Source organism: Chelon labrosus (genome assembly GCF_963514085.1).
Source record: "Chelon labrosus genome assembly, chromosome: 17".
Lineage (NCBI taxonomy): Eukaryota > Metazoa > Chordata > Actinopteri > Mugiliformes > Mugilidae > Chelon > Chelon labrosus.
The window spans coordinates 10,714,523-10,740,595 of NC_140350.1; the positions used below are offsets into that span (position 1 = coordinate 10,714,523).

The 26,073-nt window shown below is 41.8% G+C and overlaps 1 protein-coding gene across 1 annotated transcript in view; it reads left to right on the top strand.

The window, feature by feature from the left end:
• The first annotated feature begins 2,111 nt into the window (after positions 1–2,111).
• opcml (opioid binding protein/cell adhesion molecule-like) overlaps positions 2,112–26,073 on the top strand; it is a 161,904-nt gene continuing 137,942 nt past the window's right edge. The window contains exon 1 of the mRNA XM_084565523.1: positions 2,112–2,497. Coding sequence (XP_084421649.1) covers positions 2,340–2,497 — 158 coding nt within the window. The 5' untranslated portion in view covers positions 2,112–2,339. The remainder of the gene's footprint in view (positions 2,498–26,073) is intronic.

A 26,073-nucleotide genomic window follows, 5' to 3' on the forward strand; every position in this document is an offset into this window, starting at 1 on the left:
AAGGTTGAGCTTGTGCAGATTTTAATTAAAGATGCTGATTGCTCCTGGAGGTCAATGGCACATTTCACTACTGCAAAATGACCTAGTTTATTTTGAGTGTTACTGGCCTAAAAATTACCCTCTGGTAGGATGCACTTCAGAAAAAAATATCTAAATTGTTGATTTTTTTATTTTAGAATTCATTATGTGCCACATTTATTAGTGAATTCTCACAGAAAACTGGCAAATACTGGATTGATCTACTGGCTGATTCTTTGCTTAATTCACAGTGTAAAATGAACATGACTGGTAGTTCATCACACACAGGGTGGTCTTATGAGATTAAGCAAAGCAAAACGGCTTTTCTAAAAGGAGTAACATGTTTAATATCAGTATTTCCTCACGCTGGGATACATCCTAACCCCCGGCGTTGTAAACGGTGCAAAAATAATTTCAGGAATGTGCAACATGTAAACACAAAACTATATTAACGAAGGATTTGAAACTCTATTGGCTAATCCTAAAAGCAAATGTTCAGAGAGCACTTGTTTTCTTTGCCTGCATGTTGCCTCAGCCTTCATTGCGGCATAATAAACGAAACACACACCTCATTTTACAAAGATATGCTAACGTTATGTTAGCTGTCTATTAGATCAATTGGCGTTCAGAAGGGATAAGCAAGGTAAACTATAGGAATGTTTTGCTGACATGGCTACTTATTTACAGGCTACTACTTCAGGAATCGAGGTTAACGTTCGATTCTTAAATTCACCAATTTCCAGGTACAGCGTAGGAACGCTAGTTGAAAAACACGAAGATGCTTTAACCTTATGAAGGATTCGTGGTGTACCGACTGTTGCTCACCAGTAGCAACTGTCAAGTGCAACTAGTTCCAGGCAGTTCATCACTTCCTCAGAGCAGTTCCACTGCCGTTTGCGCTTATTGCAGTGCGTTTTCAGGCTTCGCTGGTGTTGTGAGTGTTTGCTAGTGTTGTGTCTGCAGCATGTTTCCGTTTTCGGTCGTGTATTGATTTGCAGTGCACCTGCTGTCAAATGGATGAAAATGGATCTTAACTTGCTTGCGTTCCGTCGATTTGCGCCATGGCAGCCACCGTGGCAGTCACCAGAAGTGGTCCTTGACCTGTTCCCTGTCGTGGCTGGCGAACGGAAAAGCACATCGCAGTCCCATTTGAAGAGGTCTGTCTTAAAACAGTTTTGTTAATGTTAAGTTGAACGATTTAAGTGCTACGGAACAGCTCTCACCGAGAAACAAGTGTCATGCGCGAAGCCTATTATTAAATGGTTAGTCATGATTCGGGCTCTGATTTGGATTGTTTGAAATGAATTAATGAATTTTTTGTAGTCTCCGGGCCACTGGGCGCCCCCACTCGTCACTGAGCTACAAGTGATCCCAATTAGCGTGAGAGTGGTTACCGGTTCCCCTTCTCCATATGTAGTGCACATGCTTACACCGCCGCAAACCGAATCAGCATCCTTGATCCTATCACATGCATGGGTTCTCCCCGTGTGATGAAGTCACATCCAGTGCCGTAACAAATAATGTGTTGGGCCATTGTCATGTTGATAAATAGGAGTGTCCCCTGTAAGCGCCCCTCAAGGACCCATTTACCACAGCACACATGAATATGAGAACCCTGCAGGCTGCAGACCATATGGTCCACATGGTACATGCAAGCGATGCTACCTGGCAATTAAAAGAGAGGGAGGGAGAGAGAGAGAGGGAGAGGGAGGGAGAGAGAGAGAGAGAGAGAGAGAGAGAGAGATTTCAGGAGCTTGGGTCTACTTAACGGAGGGGAAAAAACACACTAGAGCGAATTCAGCATTTTGCTTTGAGTATTCACAGCTTTACACAGTCTCACCCAGCCGACAACCGAGGGAGAGGGGGAAACATTCAAGGAGACTTGGCTGATGCATCTCTGTGAGAGCATCCATTTCACGGCGATTACAGTTTGAAGCGGAGGAGACGGTGCGCATTTCTCCGAGAAACGCGGTGCTTCTTTTTTTTTCTTCTTCTTCTCCTGCCTCTCTCTCTCTCTCCTCCGAAGTCAGTTTCCTAGAGCGGCTGGTGGGAGGAAAGACACTTTTTTATCATCGTTATCATTATCAGCATTCCTCCCCCCCTGCGTTTATCGACACGGACGGCATTTCATAACAAGCCTGTTTACTTGGCGCAAAAACCGGGTCAACCGCAGTTCCAGTAGACTACACTGCATCTTTGTTTAGCGGAGCGGAATTTGCGGTGCGCAGCTCGAGACGCAAAAAAAAAAAAAAGGAATATCTGACGGTTCAAGTTTCCCTGGAAGTTGCGCAGTGACAGAACAAAAAAAACAACAAACAAACATGGGAATTGGTGGCTATCTGGCGGTGCCTGGAAAATGCCTTGTCGTCCTCGGACTTAAATTGTTATTCCTTGTACCTGCAGGAGTTCCAGCCAGAACCGGGGATTCTGTTTTAAAGGACAACATCACCGTCAGGCAGGGGGACAGCGCCGTCTTAAAGTAAGTCTCTTGTTTCATTCTCGCATCACAAATGGCAACCGCCTCTCGTGCGACGCGGGGACCGACTCCCCGCTTCTTAATTCGCTCCGTGCGCTCGTCCAGGAGTTACTGAAGGTCACCAAAACCTCTTCTAAGTAACGTCTTATAGGCGCAGCCGTGCAAGTTATGGCACGGCGTGCAAAACTCTGCACTTAGCCGGACTGCTCCATGTCCTTGAATGTTATTGATCTGGTTGGTTAATGTCGTGTTGAGGATGCACAGAGTCGAGATGCTCCAAATCAGCATTAGGAGGGGTTGTGTGCGTATTGATTTGCGCATGTGATACAAGTGCATATGACTTTAATTTGCATGGCTGCTGTTTTCGTTCCACTTCAGAGAAAAAAATAAATAAATAACGTTTCGGAAGAAAGGGTACAGAATTGCCCACATCTGTCAGCCTTGTGATCAGTTAACCCTTCACGGAGTTCCCTGTAGTATTGTCTAAAATAATCTTGTGGGAACTTTTCGTGATTGTTCACACACACACACATGCAGACAAACACATTAGACAGAAACACTCAGTGGAAGTCAACTTATTAATTTATCGTTAATAACGCACGATCTTTGTCTTTTAATCTGCAGTTCCATCACAACAATGTCACGATGCAGCTCCACTGTCTGTCCCCGTCATTCAGCACGCAGTGGATTTCTGTCATGCTCTCTCTCCTCGCTGGGATAGTCCCTTTTTATTCCTGTTTCTTTGCATTAGAATATCGCAGGTGTGGCGCGAGAAATTCAGAATCCCTGTGAAAGGACGCGTGAGATAGGGCCCCGCTCCACCCACCCACACACACACAGTCGCATATACATACACAAGTGTACACATACAGCATCTCACATAGCCTACGGAAACAATACAGTCCTTGATTATATTTACATGATGACTAAACTATAGTCGTAATCAATACGGGGGGGGGGAAAAATGTCAAAAAGTCATTCACTTAATATAATGCATGCTCGTAGGGTTAAATATGTGTAGCCATGGTTTCCATAATTTGCAAAACACACACACACGCACAGTCACACTCACACATCTGCATGGTGCTACATATTAATAACAGCCTATACTGCTATGAAAGCAAACATGTGATATTCAGTACCTTAAGCTGTCAGGGAAGGGCAGCAGAGTTCAGCTTGCTCCAAGCTGGCTGAGGTGGGAGGTATGTGGAAAAAAAGAATTATAGCACTGTCTGATGACTGATGACAAAGACAAGCAGAGCTTGAGGTTGCATTTGGGATAGATGCAGTACAGTGGTTGCACTGGTTCACCACAAAGAGTGTGAGCAAAGCCTAAGATGGAGTTCTGCTTAGTCTTCATTTAGTCTTCATCGTCTCCTGCTTTGTGCAGCATCATCACTCTTAACCCTTCCTTCTTATTGGTCATTACAAAGGTGCGCTGGCCTCCACTGATTAGTCGTGTTAAGTGGCTTGTTGGTTCCACTGAAACCATTAATTTCATTCTCCTCCCCCTGGTTGGTGACAGGCTGAAAGTCACTTCTAGCTCCTTTGTCACATTGGCGTTGAGCTGCAAATGGTTGCCCCTGTAGGAGCCATCATGTTTCTCTTGGTAGTGTCCCCTTCTCTTGGCCACACCTACTGTGTGTGCCCCAAAGTAGAGGAGTCATCAAAGAACTTTTGGAGCTCTCATGACCCTGAGTTTAATCTTAAAAGGAGATGTGTATAACGTGGACTTTGATAAACTGACAGTGCAGCTACCCGGGGTCTCCCTGTGTTGCACCACAGTGTATCTAATACACTGCCCTGAGCAACACGAGTTGATGTCTGTCTGTAAGCTAGTCAGTCCTTAATCCAGGAAAACATGCTAGCCACATGCATCGCTCCGAGTATCTCCCCAAGCAGGAGGAACTGGATGGTGTTGAAAGCACCAGAGAAATCACTGTCATCCTCCGTCCAAGCTTCTGTGGGTGGGAGTAAGGCCCGTGGAGCTGTTATGTGATAGCATTGTCCAACGATTTGGCAGCAAACTGCCGGATGGCTAAAGCCCCCAAAGGCTGATGCTGTGAGCCCCAACTGCCTTCCCTGTGAGGAGTCTCATCACCCAAATGGCAGTGATGCCGAGGCTTGGAAGGACTGCATTCGACTTCAGACTCACAGAAGTGGACCAGAGGCAGGAAGCCTTGGAATGAGGGACAAAGTCCACTGGGGTGTTTACCTCTGACTGGATGGACATAATGGATCTTTTTTTATTTGAACATTTGATCATCCTACCTTCAGATTACTCTCAGTCACCAGTATAACAGTCGTCTTAAAGAGTGATCCATGCAGTTATACACTGGTGTCACTCAGACTCGACCCAATAGTCTTTTCTATGTCACATCGGGAGTCGGAAATGCTGCCGTGAGCCAACTGACAGCGCCTTGTCAAGAGATTAAGGCTTTCAGGTCAGGCGAAGTACAACAATGTAATCCAGGCAATATGTCTGTAATGAGATATATCTGCATTTGAGGGATATCCAGAAGCTGGCAGAATCCCTGGGGGTTATTTTGCTTCTACACGGGCTATATTATGAAGACAGTCAAGGTCAGGCCAAGCAATTCGGACATAATTAAGCCAACGCACAGAATGATTAGCACCATTCCACACAGCTTTAACCACAGCAATGCATTCCGCTAAAAACCGAGGTCACTAGGAAAAATAAAAAAGCCTAAGTGGCAAATGTACGAGGAACAAGAAGCCATATATAGATGTGGACTTTTAAGGTTCTTGTAATCTAATTTATAGCACCAGCATCCATTATTCCTTGTGAATTATGGATTCTAAATGTTTGTAATGTTGCCAGTGTTTGCGTCAATGTGGCAGGTGTAATAAATATCAGATTCTAATTTGCTGGAAGGTGGGAAGTTAACACAACTAGCATACATGCCTGGTGGCGTTATGGTGTGTATTTCAGCGACTGACTAGCGGTGACAATGAAGCACCAACTGTTGTATAATGTGCGAAGTACAATATGTCAGATTGTTAGCAATATATATAGAATATAGCACTGTTATTGCGTCGTCACTGGATCCGTGGGCATATAAGTATGATTATTATGAATATTATTTGATTCATCAAGTACACAGAAGTTCTTGTGTATCCTGTGTTGTCAAGAAGGGAAAAAAAGAAGCATTCATTAATCCTGTTTACTGGCTTAAAAGTTTGAAGGTTCTCTGTATTGAACAAATGTTCAGTGGCATTAGTCAGTCTGTTCTCAGGCTAATGCATCTCCCATGGCTTAAAGTGCTATGGCTGATTATATAAAAAAAAAAAAGGAAAGGAAATCTGTAATGTGATTTCAAAGTACTTGAAAGAAATACATGAGCAGCTGTCATTTAATTCATGGAAAAAAAGTGATATATCAATGAGAAGGAATCGTCGTTTGAAATTAGGACACTCATTTTTTTATTTAAAAAAGAAAAAGTTCTACATGCAGTAACGCCCGAAACAGTCATCCAGAGCGATGAATGCATTACAAGAATTTAGGTCAGATTTGTTTGTTAAGAATCATGTTTTCAGCGAAGATCATTTCATTTGGTGTTTTGCGCTGGTTTATTCATTTGGGTTGTTTCTGCAGCTTTTTGCTCCGGTTTTTGTTCGAGCCTGAAATGCCTCGTTTCTAACGCTTGTCTCCGCAAACTCTGTGGTTGGCCTTTGAGGGCCTGTAGACACACGGTGTCATTTATTTTCACCTCCAAGTGATAAACTCCACTAGTAGGGCAAAGCGCACAGGTGATTCACACTACCCTCTCCCACCCCCCCCCCGGCCCCAGACCAACCAGAGTCAACAGTGCACAGCAACAAGGACAGCGGCTCTGGTTTGCTTCCGATTGAGGCTAGCTGCGTTTATTGAAGTGTCTCTGGGCCATTCAGCAATCTCTCTTTGTTTGGACCTTCAATTTTACATGGGTTGAGGACAATATCTAACCTTTGTGTGTTTGTGTGTTCTGCTCGAACCACTTTAAAAGTGTAAAAGTGTGTAAGACCTTACTAAGACTTGATGACAATGCATAGAAGACAGGATTGGATTGTGCTTGGTAACTGCAGTCAGTCTCCACTCGGCATGCCTTTTATTCCTCTGTATGTAACGATTCTCCACTGGCATCCAGGAGAGCAGCCCCAGACCTAAACAAAAATCTCTTCATTCCGCTCCGGGTGACAGCTATCCAGCTCGCTTGCTGTGAGGCCCAGATCCGAGGTGTGACTGAAGGCTGGATCAGGTGGTAAATCCTGCTTTACTTATAACCACTGTCCTTAAGGAGAGCACTGCTCAGAGTTAATGACAATCTAACTGTCAATGAGGGGTGGTTCAGGGCAGTGCTTTGTCACTGCTGATCTGCTGCAGATGTGGACACTTCTGAAAATATCCGCCGAGAGCTGCTGCTTTTCCGCTCCTTTACTGACAGGCCCTTTGTAATAAAGCTCCCTGTGGCCCTTCTCCCAGGCGGACAGGTTAGCAGCAGAGATGATGTGAGGTGATGTGGGGCTGAACCTTGGCACAGTCTGTGTTTTAGAGCCGAGTAGCAGCTGATGGCAGACCTATCGAAGTAAAGGTACAGGTTCAGATTTGACACCCCTGTCTTGAAGCCGGTGTGGGTTGTTCCTGTAGAACCCTTTGTTTTTGCAATGAAATGGAAAGTGTTCTAACTCTGCTTTTCTCATCACGGGATCATCCAGCTCTGTGCTGACGGATTTTGGCATGCAGGCTGTTTAAGGAGTCCAGATGTTCACACATCAGCTTCGCATGGAACCGAGACATGTTTGGGGCATCTATTTAAGGGAGCCCTGTATGGCATTTAAATTCTCATATGGATATGTTTTTTCATGTAACAATATAATTTTATTTATGTGCCAAGGACAGGTTCACATCACTGTCACTTATTCATTGTTCTAACGCGGTTTACAGCTTTGATTTGATTTGGCAGAATTAAGACATTTTTGATAGAGTTTTCAAAATCTGCCTGGTATTAAAGACAGAACCTGTCCCCTATCCTTAGAGCACAAGAGTGTTTTATGTGAAAAATAATTAATTACAAGACATCTCATATAAATTGTGCCTTCATTGCGTTTACCATCAAAGCCACACCCACCATCTTTTAGTTTCTGATGTCCACTATGGCTATTTGTAATTTCCTATCCTTTACAATGGATAATAACTGCACTTGTGGAATAATACAAATGATTCTAAAGATGCCATCTTAGGCTCAAAGAATCTGGTTATATTTTCTTCTCTAATTGTATGTCTCTAATTAATTTTCATACATTCGGTACATTCAATGCTATACCATGGCTTAGCAGATCTAACTACAGCCCTAATACGTTTATTTTATTCCATATCCATTTCCTGCTTCTTTAACAGATTGGATCAGACCCCAAAACATTATTTGAAAGTGATGAAGTAAAACTTATTTGGAACTTAAAAATAAGCAGAGGAGCATTTTCCAAAATGTTTTTCTAAACAGGTTTTATATTCTGTGGGGATGTGCAGTGTTTGTCTGACTGAATGTCCAGTTTCGAGTCTAAAGAAATGAAACAATGCTCAATAGTGGCCATAGTGTTGCCTGCTGATCACTAGAGAAGTACATTAAAACTGCATCACTTTTCCAGATTCCAAACAAGAGCTTTTACCACATAAAGTACTTTGCCTGGCAATTGCACGCACCACCAAGAATTTAGCTGAAAAGGTGATTTTTTTAAAGTGTGTGAGGCAATTTAAATAATGCAGTGACAAAGCAAAGTACTACCTGGACTGGATTGGCATTCACAGGTCTGTATTTCTGGACTAGAGGTGTTGAGAATGGAGGGCTTCAAACTGGCAGGACTTTAAAACTGTCCATCTGTATGTTTCATGCTTCACTACCGAGCTCTCAGCCAACTTAAAATCTTCTGCATTTGTTTTATTTATTTATTTTTTGAGTTTGTTCAGTCGGTTGTAATGACTGGAAGTTGCAGCAAACTTACTCCTGTCTTTTTGTTAAATCGACCCACAGTTGACCCAAAACACTCCAGCGCACCCCAGCTACGCTAATGGGTAGTTAGTTACGGCTAAAAATGGTACCAGGATCATGGGCAGACAAGGGCATCTTCCGGAGGGAACCTTAAGGGGAGGATAATGGAAATGGACGCAGTGAGCTTATATCGTTTGTTCATGGCTTGTTTTGACATGACTGAGTGGGCTTCTTTCCGAAAAGCTGAATACAAATGTCTCTACTTAAGGTTTTCCACAGCCTAATACAAACAAAATCAAAAGTAACCCAAGGATAAAAAACAATTTACAAAAAACTTACTAAAATATGTGGAACTCCATTGTCTTGTTTTTTGTAGAAGTTATATCATGCAATCTAATCATGCCCCAAAATACTCTTAAAGGGGAACTACTAATTTTTACAACCTGTACCTTATTTCTGGCATTAAATACGATCATTTACTCACCCATATAACTTTTGTGTAATATATGCATATATCCATATAGTGAGAGTGACTGGGGCACCGAAACGCAGTGAGTTCCAGCCTCTGTAGGTTAATCTACAGACCCCAGATGATGATAACAGGTAACTTCGGACTCAACGGGGAATAGCACTAGCGTATCATAACAAATTATTGGTGAAATGAACCAGTTTCACGGCAGATAATGCGTTATTTAGAGGCTGCGTTTCGGTGCCCCAGTCACTCCCACTATATGAATATACGCAGATCTAAATATCTCCCGAAGGACTACAAATTACACAAAAGTTATATGGATGAGTAAACAATCATATTTTATGCCAGAAATAAGGTCCAGGTTGTAAAAAAACAGTAGTTTCCCTTTGAACTGATCGCTTTCAGAGGAACTATTCATGTGATCAAATGGATTTGATAACCCATGTATGTTGTAATTACCAAATTATTGTTGGTTTTTAATAAAAGGTTATCCTTGCGATAAAAATGTCTGCTACGTTTTTTAGCCAGCCATCATACTGTACCCTCTGCACCAGGAAAAATACTCTTACATAGCCACTCTTACATTCTTTATTTATTGTACTTTCAACCCTCTTGTTGTTTTTTTCATTCAGTGCAGCCTCTTGTGGGTTTGCTCTCTATGGTTTCTGACAAGGTTGGGCAGAAAATGTCTCAGAATGCATCACTGCAAATGTTTTATTTCCATGACCAGAAGGAGCTATATTCATCTCTGATCCCTGATCTCTAATTCTAGTCTTCACCTGTGTAGACAGAATTACCACTCACCGGTGTATTCAGCAAAAGTGGAGTGCAGGTGAATGGCCCTTTTTCTATGACTTCTACCACCTCAGCATTGGGTAAATGCAGTGAGCAAATGTGATAGCAGACTGAAGTTGGGGATACTGCAACACATCAAGGCTGTTGAGTCAACCTTCCTGAAAAGAGTTCAAGGCTGTGCAGCCTCATGTTTGCAGTATGTTCAAATGAATCTCAAAAAGGCCTAAGTAATCCTACAGCTCAGTCTATCAGAGTGTGACCCAATGGATATACCAGCGGACGAGAGTCAGGTACCCGTGTCCCACTCCTCAATAGTCCACCAGATTTGCATCAGTCTTCTTCGAGCATTCCTTAGAAATCCATCTTACACAGGTTGGGTTTCAGCATCCTTGTGTTGTCGTAAATCACCGAGATAGTCATTAATTTTTAATATCCAGAAACCTATCCGCCGTGTGGCAGTCCAACTAGAGCCTCCACTTCTGAGAGCCAGCCACATCCATTACAGCCTGTCTTTGCTGTCCCCTCCCTGTGCATGTTTGGCTGCACCTTTCTGATATCATTAATACTCATCAGGAACAGCTTCCATTCATGCCATTTTGCCAGGCAATTTACGCTCCACTACTTTCACTCTTCTACCTACTTTTTCCTTTTTCCCTTTTAGCAAATCTCATTCCCTCTTACCTATCTCTTCGCTTACAGCCATGCATCATCTATCTATCTGTCTATCTGTCTATCTATCTATGGACGAAATGTAGCCCACAGATTTCCTGACAACTACTATTATATACCACATAAATGTTATCTGTATTTTGGCTTCAGCAACTCTCTCTGTACACTATGTATGTGTGACACACAGACAAAGGAAAGATGTAAAACTAAAAAAAAAAATGGGATAAGCAACATAAAGAGTATACTCTGTACAAAGACGCAGATGTAATAACCTATAATAACGGGAAGGCTTTCACATAGTGATCAACTCATAAGCTAAGACTGGCAGCCAAGTCTCATTTAGCAGCCATATTTACCGCATTCTGCTGCTAAATGATTAAGTGGGTGCTTGGTTAACGCTAAAATCGCTCCGTCAGGATTAGTTAAGTTCCGAGGTCACAGTACCCTCACAGAGCATTTCGAACGCAACAGAAGATCAGAAATATTCCATCAACCCCCATTCCGTGATTCTAAGTATAGCTCAGCTGCACTATCCTTGAGGCGGCATTGGCCAGGGAACAGAATCAATGGGAGGCACTTTTCTCTGCCATATTCCTCCATTAGGGGGATCTGTTTCGTTAGAGGGCCGACGGCTGAGATCCAGGACCTGAGGAGAGGCTGGAGAATTAGAAATGATTTGCCCGGTCACGGGAGGCCAGTACTTTGTGCTGACAGATGGTCGGAGACGTCTCATTTCTGAAATGAAGGAGACCTCGAGTGGAACAGATGAAGAGCATGGCATACATGTTATCAAGCGCTTATTTAATGCCCACCAACAGTGCATCAACTCATACATGATTATTTAAATGTGAAAGCCTGCAGTGATGAAAGTGTTACTTTAAGCCAAGTTATTGCCACTAGTTTCACTATTCCCTAAAAGAGAAAATTGCAATACTTGAGTTTACTCCTGTAAATAGAGATATTTTGTATTAATGGTGTCCCTGACTCATATGCAGACTAATTCTTGGAATTTAAACCTCATGCTCACTCCACTATGCTGGCAGGCAAAGATAAAATCTTTCTAACTTTACCTCCACCACCTATGGAAAGGCTACCCTACTTTTCCTTAAAACAGAACAACTTGTCACAGCAAATGAATTGGTTTTTGGTCTGTCTATGTTTTATAATGGTGTCTTGTAAGCCCTTGTGGGCTGGGCATGCTAATGCCTGACACAATAATAAAATAAAAATCAAAAAAATCAAAAATCATGAACAAATAAAAGGCGTCACTAAAGGAAACAAGATGCAAATTTAGCTCAACATATTTATGCCCACAACACACACATGATTAATATTCAAATTAACTTCCAGTTGTAGGTACTTAGGAGCTAAATAGCCTGGGCCAACAGAACAGCACGGTTGGGAACTGATTACGCTCCAGCAAAGACCTGCCAGGCCAATCAAATCGTTTGGCTGGGCTTTACGTGGTGATGGATGGAAGAGTAACGGCGACGTAGTCACACACCTCATCGGAGTACTGTAGAGTTGAATTTGTTTGCAACTAAATGGTGTAATTTTGTTTAGTTCAATTGAGTCAAATTCTGTCTAATTTTAAGAAACTACTACCACATAAATGTTATCTGTATTTTGGCTTCAGCAACTCTCTCTGTACCTTATGTATGTGTGACACATAGACAAAGGAAAGACGTAAAACTAAAAAAATAAAATGGGATAAGCAACATAAAGAGTCTACTCTGTACAAAGACGCGGATGTAATAACCTATAATAACAGCCTCACATTTGCAGCCCACTGTGCTGTTTCATTGCATTCACCATTTCTTACCATCGTCACCGTCACGTCCACATTATTATTGTTGTCCAGGATTAGTGTCCTTGGATATGAACCAATTCAGTAAGTTATGTGACTATTTCAGAAAGTGCCATGAAACTGGGCTGCAACTAATGTGCACCGAGATCAACAATCATGAAGTGTGGTTCAGTGTGTGGTTTAGCTTATGAGTTGATCACTATATGAAAGCCTTCCCGTGAACATGTCTGTCATGCAACAGGCAGTGCATTACAGGGATTATGTTCAAATCAGCATCATGTTTATTGCTATTTGAGATAATTTGTAGTGTCCCTATCAGTTTTCGGTGTCAATCAAGAGAACAATTAAAGCTGCCTGAAACGGACTCGGTCTATTTGACATATATGAACAGGTATACCGAAACCTGCACAGGCTCTTGTAAATGACATTTTGATAACACTTACTGAAGACTGACTGTAAAATGTCTTACCCACATCACTGATTTAAGCAGGAGTAGTCTTCACAGCGAAGCCATCCATCTTGGGAAATGCAACATCCCTGTGTGTCTGTCCTCCATGCCTCCTGCCTTTATGATTGATACCACAGTAGGCACATAGTTTTGATGTGGCTAGTTTATGCGCATCAAAATCAATAACTTGCTCGTGATATATTATTGCAACCAGACTTAAACTGGCGGACGAAAAGGAAGGGAGGGAGGAAGGAAGGAAGGAATTTGTCTCGGTCTTCTAGCCCATGGTTGTCATTAATATGGATAAAAGTGACTGGGAGTCATCTGGGAAGAATGTCATACCACATTAGACAAATAAGTGGCTGAAACCGCAGGATGTAATGGATTGATTTGCTTCACCACTACCACCCGTCCTTCCCCTCTGTTAAGCACATTTAGGAACCATGTTCATGTTCAGATGTTGTCCAATTATGAAATATTAAATCTTTCAAGGGAATGGGCCCTAATAACAAGTTTTGCCTTTACGCCATTCAGTGTATTTGTTTGGATAAATCTCACCAGTGTGCTGAATGTGAAATGCTAATGTATTCTCAGACAGTTGAGTCTTTTCCCAAAAGAGAGCCAACTGAGAATGCTTATACTTCTCCAATGACACAACCATATACAACATTTCATGTACTTCTGCTGCATAAATTCTGTGCTGGCCACCGCGATGTTCCAGTGGAGGCACCGGGAGATCATTTACTTTGTCATGGTCATCTTGGTATATTGGTGATTGTTGGAGGTGAGTGTTAGGCAGCTTTTGCAGGGGTGTTTGTGATACATCAGATTTGCGTAATGAAAGACGGCATGAACTGAAAGAATGGAGTGCAAAGAAACTATCACATCACACCCCTTCAGGAAAAAAAACAAAGATTTAAGAAATTTAAAGTTTGGGCCCACAGTTATCATCACCATGTTATACCACCATGTAGTTAAAGGGGAACTACTGTTTTTTACATCCTGGACCTTATTTCTGGCATTAAATACGATCGTTTACTCACCCATATAACTTTTGTGTAATTTGTAGTCCTTCCTGAGATATTTAGATCTTCATATATCCATATAGTGGGAGTGACTGGGGCACCGAAACGCAGCCTCTAAATAGCGCATTATCTGCCGCAAAACTCGTTCATTTCGCCAATGTTTTGTTATGATACGCTAGTGCTATTCCCCATTGAGTCCAAAGTTACCTGTTATCATCATCCGGGGTCTGTAGATTGACCTACAGACCCCGGATGATGTTTTCTGACCTGGATGATGTCAAAGTGCCACGCACACCCACGACGGTCGGCTTGTTTACCTGTAATTTGCTACTGCTATGGTTCGTCCACAACCTCAGAATCGGAAAAATATGTTGCAGCCATGTTGCAAAAAACTAGCAGCAGCAAATTACAGGCAGATAATGCGTTATTTAGAGACTGCGTTCGGTGCCCCAGTCACTCTCGCTATATACGCAGATCTAAACATCTCCCAAACGACTACAAATTACACAAAACTTATATGGGTGAGTAAATGATCGCTTTTTATGCCAAAAATAAGGGCCAGGTTGTAAAAAACAGTAGTTCCCCTTTAAATTTGTGTCTTGCAGAAGAGTTTGAAACCTGTACCGCTATTACCGTGTGTGTCAGAGAGAACAGCGTGTCTAAGTGATAGCTGCGGAAGGAATTAATATGAACACTCAAGTACTGCTTTTCCACTCAGTATGGAACTGTCTTGTCATGAGGCCACTTTTCTAACCTATGGATTACTGCCAGCATGTCAGCTGGAGAAATTCCTCAGAGCTATTGCTTAGATATTACTAAATGGAGGTCCGACAGCTGGGGAAAACCACAAAAGTATTGTAAGACATTTCTGACATACACTGTTTAACTTTGGAAAATCAATAAAGGCAATTTAGCAGAAGGCTTTTCTTGTTTATCAGAAATAGTCGAACTGAACCAGGCTTGATTTTTTTATTTATTTGTTTTTTTTTTCTGTCTTTTCTTTTGGAAGAATATTATCCCGTAAAAGCTTTGACCTTTCTCCTCAGTACTCGCCAGCATCTGCGTCCAAATATATAACTTTAGTCTGGCAGGTGCACTGGGTAGTTGTTTTACATTCTGAGTGCAAACTGCGTAGCAATCAACAACTCCAGCAATTGTATGGGACTTTCTACAAACCATTAAGCTGCATATAATTTATAGCTGCTGGATAATGTGGTGCCTTTAAAAACTTGACTCAGGTGTCTTTTCAAACGGGTTCACAATGTAATGAGTTGGTGTACATCAGTGACGTCCAAAAGAAGCAGTAGATCCTGTGTTCCATGGCAGGTCATTCTGGAGTGATACTGTGTTAATGTTACATTAGACTGAGTATTCATTTAATAATTAAAACTACTGCATTTAAAATATATGATGTATGTTAAAATCAGTTAATTCTGTTAATTTATATACACCGATCAGCCACTGACAGGACTTAGACATGTTACATAGACATGTACCACACACCTAGACCAGACCAGGCAACCCCACCCCATAGCAATGGCACTCCTTGATGGCAGCAGCCATCCCCAGCGGGATGCAGCTTGACACAGGCACACACACAAAAACGGTTTAGGAACAACTCAAAAGACTCTCCCAGATGGAACAAGCCTTATCCACAGAGACGCATCCCCTCACAGGACACCCTCAGGAGGCCCATGTCCATTCTTGGCCCTATACTAAATATGCATCAATCCATCTTCTTAGAATCATGTGTGTTTTGATGTTTAGATTTTACTTTCATCAGACTTGGCGGTAGCGTCTAAAGCGGCTGACTGCATACTGTATATAGAGTACAAACTGCCTATTGATTCAATGTTGATACAGTTCATTACTGAGAATAATTAATGTGAAACTATTAATGTAACATCTGCCCCCATCATTTATTTGGAAATCACTTCCAGCGGCTCATCAGAGCGGTTTCATTGCAATTACCTTAAGCGACTTCAATCATCTCGAAACAAGGGCAGCCGGTATGAATGTGTGAACGCCGGCTTGACCTCAGTGTACTGCTCCATGTCCACGCATCACGGTCAATTACTCGGGATCATACCTTATTTTCTTTCTCTTTTCCACACAGCACTGTCCTCATTGGAGCTATTGCCATCGGATTTCACAGCAGACACACAACACCGCTGAGTGTATGATACTCGCCAGCCCAAATGTGGGCAATGGGAATTCTGCAGCTGTGTTTGAATAGCATTGGCCCTTCTAAATCAAATAGTCTGGGAAAAATAAAAACTAAATAAATAAAACTCAGGATTCAAATGTTCTAAAGTATTTTAAGAAACCAAAACCCCCAGCAACAATAGTACTTTATTTGCTGTAAAGCTCGTCACAGCCGAGCGGTCAGGCTTGCATTGTGATTGTGTTTCAGAGGGGTCTAAAAGCAATTTGTACAGTTTAATCACATTTTGAGGACAACAAGAAAGGTCACCTAACTTCACCTCTTAACTGCTAACTCAAGCAGCAAGACAAAAGTAACAAAAGCTGCAGGTAGTATCAGCAATGTTCGCCTGGTAATAGGAAAAAAACAAGACCTGGGTTTGTCAGCCAGGCTGTCCTAACTAGTGTGCACTTTGGACAGAATTGTGGGGACGATTGCAATACCGAGAATGTATTTTATTACCCAGTGTAAATGCAAATACCAGTGGATAGTATCCAGATATAGATGTAGAAATGGAGAAAACTCGCAGTTTGCAAAGCACTGGTACACTCTATCCCATGTATTGTCTGAGAGAGAAGCTGAGGCTTAAGCTCCACACTACTCAAAATAGAGGATGATGTAAAACTGAGCGGGTCAGCGTTGAGTTTGACCCACATATCTTGATTCCTGTCTTTGTATTTCTTTACAGGGCAATGTAGAAAGAACCGGGCTTTGCAGAATAAAGGGTTTCATGATTCACTTCAGCAGTAGTTCACTGCGAAGGCAAACAGGAATGTCTTTACAGGAACACTGTCTGGAGTAAACCTTTTACGTTCGTCCAGCTTTTGCAGGGTGCTCGTGCTTTTCCTAAGCTTCACTGCATATCTAGACACATCATTAGGGTCCAATTTCACCCCTAGCATCGCGACTGTGGTTTGTTAAACACCTAGAGATTACGTTGCAATGCCAGCGAACCGGGGAAAATGCTTCCCAAAGCCCTGGAAACACAACAAATGAAACTAGCATGAGGCTTTTATGACAACGTGCCGTGCCATGAAGTCACTGAAAAGGAAAATGCTAGCTCAGGTGATACCCTGAAAGCAATTAACAGGCTGAAGACGGTGTACAATCAGCAATCCAGGATGTTTGAACTGATGTGAGAACCTCCACAAACAGAATAACACAAATGTGTGAAGCAGAAGTGAAGGTGCTCACTTCCCTAATCAATGACCTAGAAACTAATAGATGCATATCCAACCTGAGGCTGCTAAACCTTCCAGAGGGCGCAGAGGGAAATGATGCATGTGCTTTCATGGAGAGTGGGCTCCCCGAGGCAGCGTTGGTTGCCGAGAGGTGCTACCAACAAACAAGGCAACAGTCGTGAAGACAAAATGAGGGTCCGGAGTGCTCAGCTAAAGTCTTCTCTTAAAACCACATAGTACCGTTCTGCCCTGATTTGTCAGCGGCTGAGGCAAAACAACGCTACAAAGCAGAAGCTTAAAGCTACAGTTATTTTCTGCGTAATCACCTTTCCAGCTCACCAATCGGGTCACACACAGAGACACACCGCAAAGGCATAGTGCCTTGCTGAAAGGTTGGACAAAGGGACTCAACCAGGAGCAGAAGACTGAACTGTGCATCGGAGGTGACGCAAAACGAGAACAGAGATGTGTTGGTTTTCAACAACAGCGCTGTCATTTTGATATTCCTAACAAACGCTTCTTGAAATATTTGCAATTGAGAGGTTTGGCTGCAGCCCAGAGTTTACCCCTGCTTTCTACTCTAGCGGATGCAATTCCTAACTAGCTGTTAAAGTAAATGACAAAAGCAATCTTGACACAATGTGTTGTGTATGTCTAGTTCTACTGAGACCTCTCTACATTGGCTAAATGCCTTCAGGGAAGATATCCAAGCGGAGGTCTCTTTGGAAGAGAGGGTTACCATTTGCTCAGATTTCCACAGCGAATACAAGGTTGAGGTTATTCCAGTTTTGTTGGCTAATGTGCCCAAACTGTATATATCTCATGCTGCACAAACCTAACCTTGACATATGTATTAAATGTGTACAAGAGAGAGGAAGATCCTTCATAGTATATGGTAATGCAACCAGACTGCACAATATCACTTGCAATACACGTTTGACATTAATATTCCTCCGCACACTCAGTTCATTACATTAGGCATATATGAACAACATGATCCAGTCAAAACAATAAGAAAGCCCTTATTTATTTACTTGCTACGTACAAATTGTCTCATAGGTTCGGGTTATGGAGAAACTTAAATGGGCCTCATTTAGGTCAGCGGATCTTCTTGCCTCGAGAAAAACTCTTGAGTACTGAAGGATAAAAAGGAGGCCTTCAAACCCACTGGGACCCATTCATTATTTTTATGGTAAAAAAATAAATAAATAAAAATAAGAAATGCACAAAAGGGTCTGTGGAAATGGGGAACGTTAAGATGATGAGAGGTTACAAAAGAGTACAAAAGAGAGTTGGTTTTTTGTTTGTTCATTTTTGTAATATTACTTTTATTTTATTTTACCTTGCTCTTGTGCGTAGTTTGATTGGTACATTTTATCTGGTTTGGCCACACTATGTTTTCTAACGTAGTCTTTTCAATACGGATGTCCCGATCGGTACCGAGAGACCGGTATCAAGGCCAGTTCGGGCTTTAGCCTTGCCCGATCTTTTGTATTTATTTATTTTAAGATAATTCTTTATTGATCCCACATCCCTTTTGCGTCAAATCGTCTTCATCCTCTTCTGTTTTTATAGCAGTTGGCGGGAAAGCTGCCGAAAAGAAAACAAAGACGACGACGACTTCTACTTCTTCCATTTCGGAGGCAGTTAGCTAGCGTTGGAGCCGCCAAAAACCAAAGAAGACCCAAATCAGAAATCTGATTTGAGCGTCACTCAATGCCGAGTACATTCAGACACTGAACATTATGTTTGAAAAAGTTTCCTAAAAACATCGTCAAAGCGAAAAATATCACAGAGTTGATGGCGTTGGATGACCAGCCCATCTCTGGAGTAGAGAACACAGCTTTTGGAGCTAAGGTATGAGCTACCCACTCCTTGCTGCATAGCGCTACTCTAGACAGCACTATTCAAGTTGCATTATGCATACGCGATCTAGAAGAATACAAATAAGATCAGAAAAGACTGTGTGAAGCTCCAGGGGAGGACAATTTGGTAATTTAAGGTCGGTAGATTTTAGATTGGGACTCGGATTGACCTACTCATTATATTAAATGATCGATATTGGACCGGGACATCTCTACCTTCTTCTTCTTCTTATCCATATCCTTCTTGCTGTTAACTTTTACCAACATGTCCTGATGTGATTCACCTTTTGTCATTTTTTTTTTTTTTTTATTGTGTGGGAGGATGATAACCTGGTCTAAATAATAAGCTCTTAAGTCTGACAGGATCTAATTATTCCTCTGTGTAGGCTTCTTTATAACCTTTGCCGTTCCCATTGTTACTGTCTTGGCAGTCAGACTGAAGCCCTAATAGTTGGCTAGAAGCGCAGTGAGCCATAAGCAAGGTATAGACTATAATGATCATTTGATGAAAATGAGGAAGAAAATATGAAGGTAGAGGGTTAAAGACAGGGTAAAAAAAAAAGTACACTTTTCCCCCGGACATGATGAAACTCAGAAAGGTTACACTGATTAAGTGTTTAATAAAGAAAAAAAAAAAGTATTATTCTTAGCTTTCACACACCAGTGAAATGTCTATATTAAGATTGTAGTTGTGTGTCCTATTGCTGTAACCCATGAACATGAACAGCATGTGGCTGTCAGGGATTTTAATCATGAATCTCCAAATAGAGAGACCTTTAAGAGTGACTCTCAAGAAGAAAAACAAAAAGTCTTTACATGGACTGTAATAAAAAAGGGGAATGAAAGGATGTTTTTTTTGTTTTTTTTAGTTCTGCTAGCTGTCAGTGGCTGTTACTGTTGCAGACATTTTGTCCTCGTACATCTGAATATAACCCAATCAACATCAAGCTGTTCCTTGGAGTACGCGGTTTAGGCGGGGGGCACAGCAGTAACTTCATTAATTGAAATAATCTGATGTGCCGTCGTTATCTTACATAACCAACCTAAATGCTGTCCTGCATAGCAAATAGCCGAGCTGCTGCACAGATCTGTGAAATTGTTTGGGGGTGAGGGGGAAGAGGCTACCGAGTCCACCACCACCACCACCATCAGGGCCGTCGCTGCGTTTTTGTGTTTAGCCAAAATGATTTCATGTTATTTTTCTGGCATATCAAGTGGATGAAGTGGAGCCTGGTGTCGTGAGATGGGAAACGAGTAACATGCCAAGTCATGTTTGGTGTTAACGCTGCACATTGTGTCATTTCAAGCCGTGTAGTCTTGATGAAACGGAGCCGCCAACCCCTAACTTGTTACGGTTTTGAATTTAGAATGTTTCGTGTACCCTTGTTTGGGTTCTATTGTTTCCTGAATTATTTTGTAATCACTTTTCTTATCGATTTAAGGTTTTACTTCCTTTCCATCTGCTCCCGTCTCCGTGATTCCACTCCCCTGTCAGTCGTCTGCTATGTTACCCCTGTTTGGCTTCCCCTGTCAAGTTGTCCTTGTCTTCTGTGATGTTACCCTGTTTGTCCCACGTTCGTGCGTCTTTGTGTTCCTTAGTTCTTGCCTTGGTTTTTGTCCTTATTTGTTATTTTGGGTTTGTGGTTTATCCAGGCATCCCTGCAGCGCATTTAGTTCTTGTTTTGTAAGTTTTCATTAAATTAGCTCTGTTTCTGACTCCTGCCTCCCCTTTGTGTCCTTTGTGTCTTACTGTTACAGAACTGCAGTACTTAAATGTCCATATATTTAGAGTATTGTCAATACAGTAGGCATGGAACTTAAGTATAAATAAGAAATGATAGTGGGCCTTAAAAAAAAATCTGTTTAATTTATACATACTGATCAGGCATAACATTATGACCACTAACAGGAGAAGTAAATAACATGTACCACCCACCTAGACCAGACCAGGCACCCCCACCCCAGTGTCAGTGTTTCCTGAACCATGGATTGAATTCAAATAATACAATGATAAAATAAAAAATCTGCCGTTGGACCTCTCTGTATGTCACCCCTGCTTATACTAATAGTTGAATCTTCAATCTAATGGTTATTGTGAGCGTTAACACTTCTTCAGGAGAGATTTGTCCCTGAAACTGTAATTGCTTTTGTCAGTCAAGCTCACAACAACTGGACTCTATAGTCTTGTAACCTACCTGATGTTATCCTCTACACTTTTCACCATCCCCACAGGGTAGCCTCTAAACATATACCCTGTGAGTGTTTTTCAGAGGTTCTTTCAGGCTATTTCTCCAGGAGCCTGTGTCTCCGATACTGATGGTTAACCTTTTCCTCCCACAAAAACCAAAAATATAATAAAAAAGACAGCAGATGTTCCCTCAGAACCACTTAGAGGTCGTTTGCGACGTCACCAAGACGAAAGGATCTGAGAGGTGCACGGAGGCGGATGCTGATTCTGTTGAGTATAGCAGAAATGGGACAGGGAAAGGTGGGCAAACTCGACGGCCGCGCAAAGTGGCAAATGGCTTAAGTTAACTCGCCTGACAAGCACAGGTGGCTAACCTTCAACTCGATAAAAACAAAGAGAGCAGAGAGGTTCCAAGTAAATATAAAACCAGCTTGTGGAAGGTGAGGAGGGGCCACTGTCCAGACCCCAGCAGAGGAAAACAATGGCTCTGCAAGGCACACGTACCTCTGTGTTTGTGTGCTCAGGAGAAACACTTCCATTAGGACTATTTTTGACCCATTAAACGACCAACGGAGCCACGGCGATGTCTGGGTTTATTCCAAATCAGTTTATTAAGCTGATAAATGGGAAGATGGGAATCTGAATTGGTGAGACCGGTGATACAAAATCTGAGCATAATTTGCTGGGAAATATTCTTTTCAAATTGTAATTGACAGGTGTGGAAGTGGAGCAAATCATTCTCTGTATGAAAAAGAATCCCACTCTGGCCACACAATTATGGGTGGCTCCTGAAGTGATTTACTGTTGTCTGGTGGCTCCCGACCGGTTACCCCACAGCGTAATTAGTTTAAGTTCAATATTCAATCTAATTCTAGAATATCTTGTTTTCTCTGGCAGCACACATCCCGTCTACACATCTCGACTTGTCTGAAGGCTTGCCGAACAGCGAGGGAATTGCGCTGATGTGATTTTTGGTTGAAGACACAATTTTACCCCGTTCGAAATTAGATTTAGCCCTAGGTTGAGCCGGCCTAAAAAGGTCATGCTGACGTTTACATGTGAATCATAAATCTTCAGCCCGAGTGCAGGTAATTTCTTTTCGGCCTATTGCCCCGTCTTGTCCTTAAAGCCCGGGCCGACGTGCATCTGTCAGCAGGTACATAGATCAGACTGCATCCCACTGTGAGCGCATGCACCTTACATTAACTGCCAATATCTAATTATCGCCTGTCAGCATTTGACTTAGATGGCGGATGGAAGTGTGGGAAGCTTGCAGAACTAGAAGGTGAGAGAAAATAAGGGGGTGTAAGACATTATCGTGCGCCGTTGTTTACAGGTGTTACCGCTGTTAGCCGTGTTGCAGTTGCCAGTTTTGTCATACTGCGAGTTTTCCAAGTTGAAATAAGTTGTAATGCAAAGCGTTAAAACTGCAGTAGCACCTTGGGCCTCTCCCGTAACCGTACTATAGACTATATAACCAAAGTAGCAACAATGTAAAAAAAGAATTACAGTTAGTATGTGTGGCATCAACCCGAGCGCCATACTGTCAGCAGGATCACATCAGTGCTCGTTGACATACAGGCACAGGAAGCCGCTACACCTTCCTAATATTGTGTAGGTCTCCCTTGTGCCTCCAGAACTGTTGTGACTCATCAGAGAATGGACATGGGCCTTCTGAGGGTGTCCGTTTGGGTCCTATGGATTGAGGGGAGTTGCCTCTGTGGATCAGGCTTTTTCCAGTGCCTCCCACAGATGCTTACCAGTTTGGGATCTAGGAAATTTTGAGGCCAGGTCAACACCTTGTGCTGTTTTTCAGGTTTTTTTGACTTGTTCCTAAACTGTTTTTGTGTGTGTGCCTGTGTCAAGGCTGCATCCTGCTGGGGATGGCTGCTGCCATCAAGGCGTGTGTCATTGCTATGGGATGGGGTGATGTCTAAGTAGCATCCACACGAATTCCAGGTCCAAAAGTTTCCCAGCAGAACATTGTATTGTCAGAAGATGGTCAATTTTATTCACTTCACCTGTCAGTGGTCATAATGTTTTGTCTGATCGGTGTATGCCAGTGCTTGAACTACCAACCCTCCTGTTCTAGGTTAGTAAACAAAGAGAAATTACACATACACTATGAACACCAGTCTAAAATTGTATGTATATATGAATGAGTTTGTTGTTTTTTTGTTTTTTGTGTTTTAGCGTGTAGCTTTGAATGGTTTTTCAAGCCTATCAAAGAAAAAAAATAAATCGGAGCTGAAAGTGCTGCAATTAGCAGTTTCCATCTGTTCCATCACTTGAGGAAACAGCCCTTCTGCACATGTTTAAAGAGGTGAGGACGAATCAAACAAACATCTTTGTCTTGATACAAATGTTTGGGGAAAACTAAGCAAGCTCCGCTCTTAACCTAGCTTTTCATCCGAGAAATAGGCCGATCCGCCCCTCACTTAATGGGCCTCCAGACTTTTGGAAAGACAAAATAAAATTAAGCACTGAACTTCAATATCATTATTCTATCATTATTATTTGTTCTTTTCAGGAGAAAAACCAATGTGTACGCCTCTAATAGCATACTCACCGGGAGGGGATAATTATGACACATGGCCCACTTATCTCAGACAGCTCCGTGTTAAACATTTAAAATGAAACTGTAGGATATTTCTGGCGCAGCAGCTGAATGGCACTCTCTTCAATCTTGGAAAAATATTGCGGCGCGGCTCGTGCGGAATGAGCCCAATCGCAATATCTGGGCTTCATTGCATGAATATTGAGGCTGTAGGCATTTAACCTTCTACTGGCTGTCCAGTGTCCCTTACCTGGCCTTGAGAATAATGAGAACCATGAAAAGCAGACTGTTGACAGTGACCCCTTTGACTCCGCACTAAATTTATAGCTGTCAAGTGGCACTCTTGGCTTCTTGTGGGGGTCAACGCTATCGTGGTCATAAAGGTTTAATTACAGGGCTGGGAACTGGCAAGTGCACAGTGATGTATTGTCATGTATGGGTTATGGTGTAGTTCAGCTTCAAATAGATGCAAGAGCAGATGGAGTGCATTCTGTATACTTTACATGCAGAGTATCCATGTATTCAATTTAATAACTAATAATCCAAGCTAGAGTGCAGTGCATGGCAGCTTTAATGATGTCTTTAGCAAAGTGGAATAACTCACCAACATGGGTGTTCTCACCAAGAGGCTCTATGTGTAATTTCCTCACACATTACCGTTACCGTGTTTTAATAAGCACGTTCCTGTTTTTGCCTTTTAGGGGGTACATTGCTTATTTTATCTGCTTGCTATTGGCTAGTTTATCACAATCCGGCATGAATGTAGCTAAAATAAAATAAAAAATAAATGAGAGACATAGATAAAGAAGAAAAACTGGCAATTTCCCATAGCTATGTTTGCTAATTTGACTATTGAAAATATGTTGCTGGCTTGCAGGTCATGCTGAACATCTCACAAACTTTTTCAAGTGGTTTGCCCTGAAACTACCACTGGATTGCTGGAATTTATTATTGTTATTATTATTATTATTTTTTTAAAGCATTTCCAAGTTTCTGTGGGCCGTTCATCTGCTGGGTCAAAGCACTTGCCTGCAATTCTGGGCCCCTCGCTCGATTCCCTCCTAATATATTTATGTGCATATGTATGCATTTATTCTGCATATCTCATTATCATTTACTGAGATGTATCTGAGAATAAGCAGCAACGTCTTCTAAAAGTGTGAGCATTTCGGTTGAGGTTGGATAAGTGCAGAATATTGAGCAAGTGCCAAAATAAAAAAAAAGTTCATAACTTTTAGTAAATGTACTTTTCATTTTCGAGAGCAATATGCATACAAAACTTTACCTTGACTTTAGCACAATACGACGTGATTCAGGCTGTGTGGCTTAGATTGTTGCAAATTTTACAGAGCACTTAAGCCATACCACAATTTGTGAGGAGAGACTCTCACTATCAGTATTATCTCAGAGGAATTGCTAGTGCATTGCAGTATTTTGATGGAATGAAAACATGTGAAGTAATAAGTTTGGTCTTCTCTGTTGTATTACATAGGGCTGCAATTAACACACTGATGATGACAATAATTTTCTTGATAAATCATTTGTTTGTGAAACACTCGATTTGTTGTTTAGCACCATACACGGTATAAATATTGATGGAGGAACTACTCCTCAAAAGTGAAGCCAAAGAAGTAGAGCTCCCCCTAGTGTCTGGCTGCAGTATAGGTCATAAGCTCCACCCCCTCCATATTAGCGGATGGGACTTGGGCCAAACTAAAACACTAAATTACACATCAAATATTTTTTTTTCAAGATTTGTTTCATGCATTTTAGGTAGTTAATATAATACTGATGCATACTCGAAATGTCATTTTTTCTGATAAGTTTTGCTTAAGTTAGTTATGTGACGCTACAGAAACAGGATATGACGTCATGATATCTACCAGTTGCTATGCCAACTGCTCCGTAAAGCGGACCCATAGGAACGTGACAGTGGGAAAAAAATAAATAAACTCACAGATGACGTGGCCTGTAACCCTCCGGAAAAGTAGCGTCAGTTTGGCCAAAGCAAGGAAGTGGGGACGCATTGTCCATATTTTTATACAGTCCGTGTTTAGCGAAAATGATTGTCTTTGTATGAGCAGCACTCAAAAATCCAATGAAATGTATTTTAATATAAAACACAGAAAACTTTTGGCAGACCACGCTGAAGAATACAAAACAATGTGATGCAATTTTCTGTCTAAAAGGACTTGAAATTGTTATTTGTTTATCAAAATAGACACATTCCTGCATTTCTCTGCAGAAGTTTTATTGAACCCAAGAACAGCAATGAGAAACTTTGTGAAAACCTCATCTTTTTTCTAAACTGCCACAGGGATGAACTTTTAAGTGACCATCCCCTGCTTGTGTGTGTCAGTATGAACCATTACAGGAGCCCAG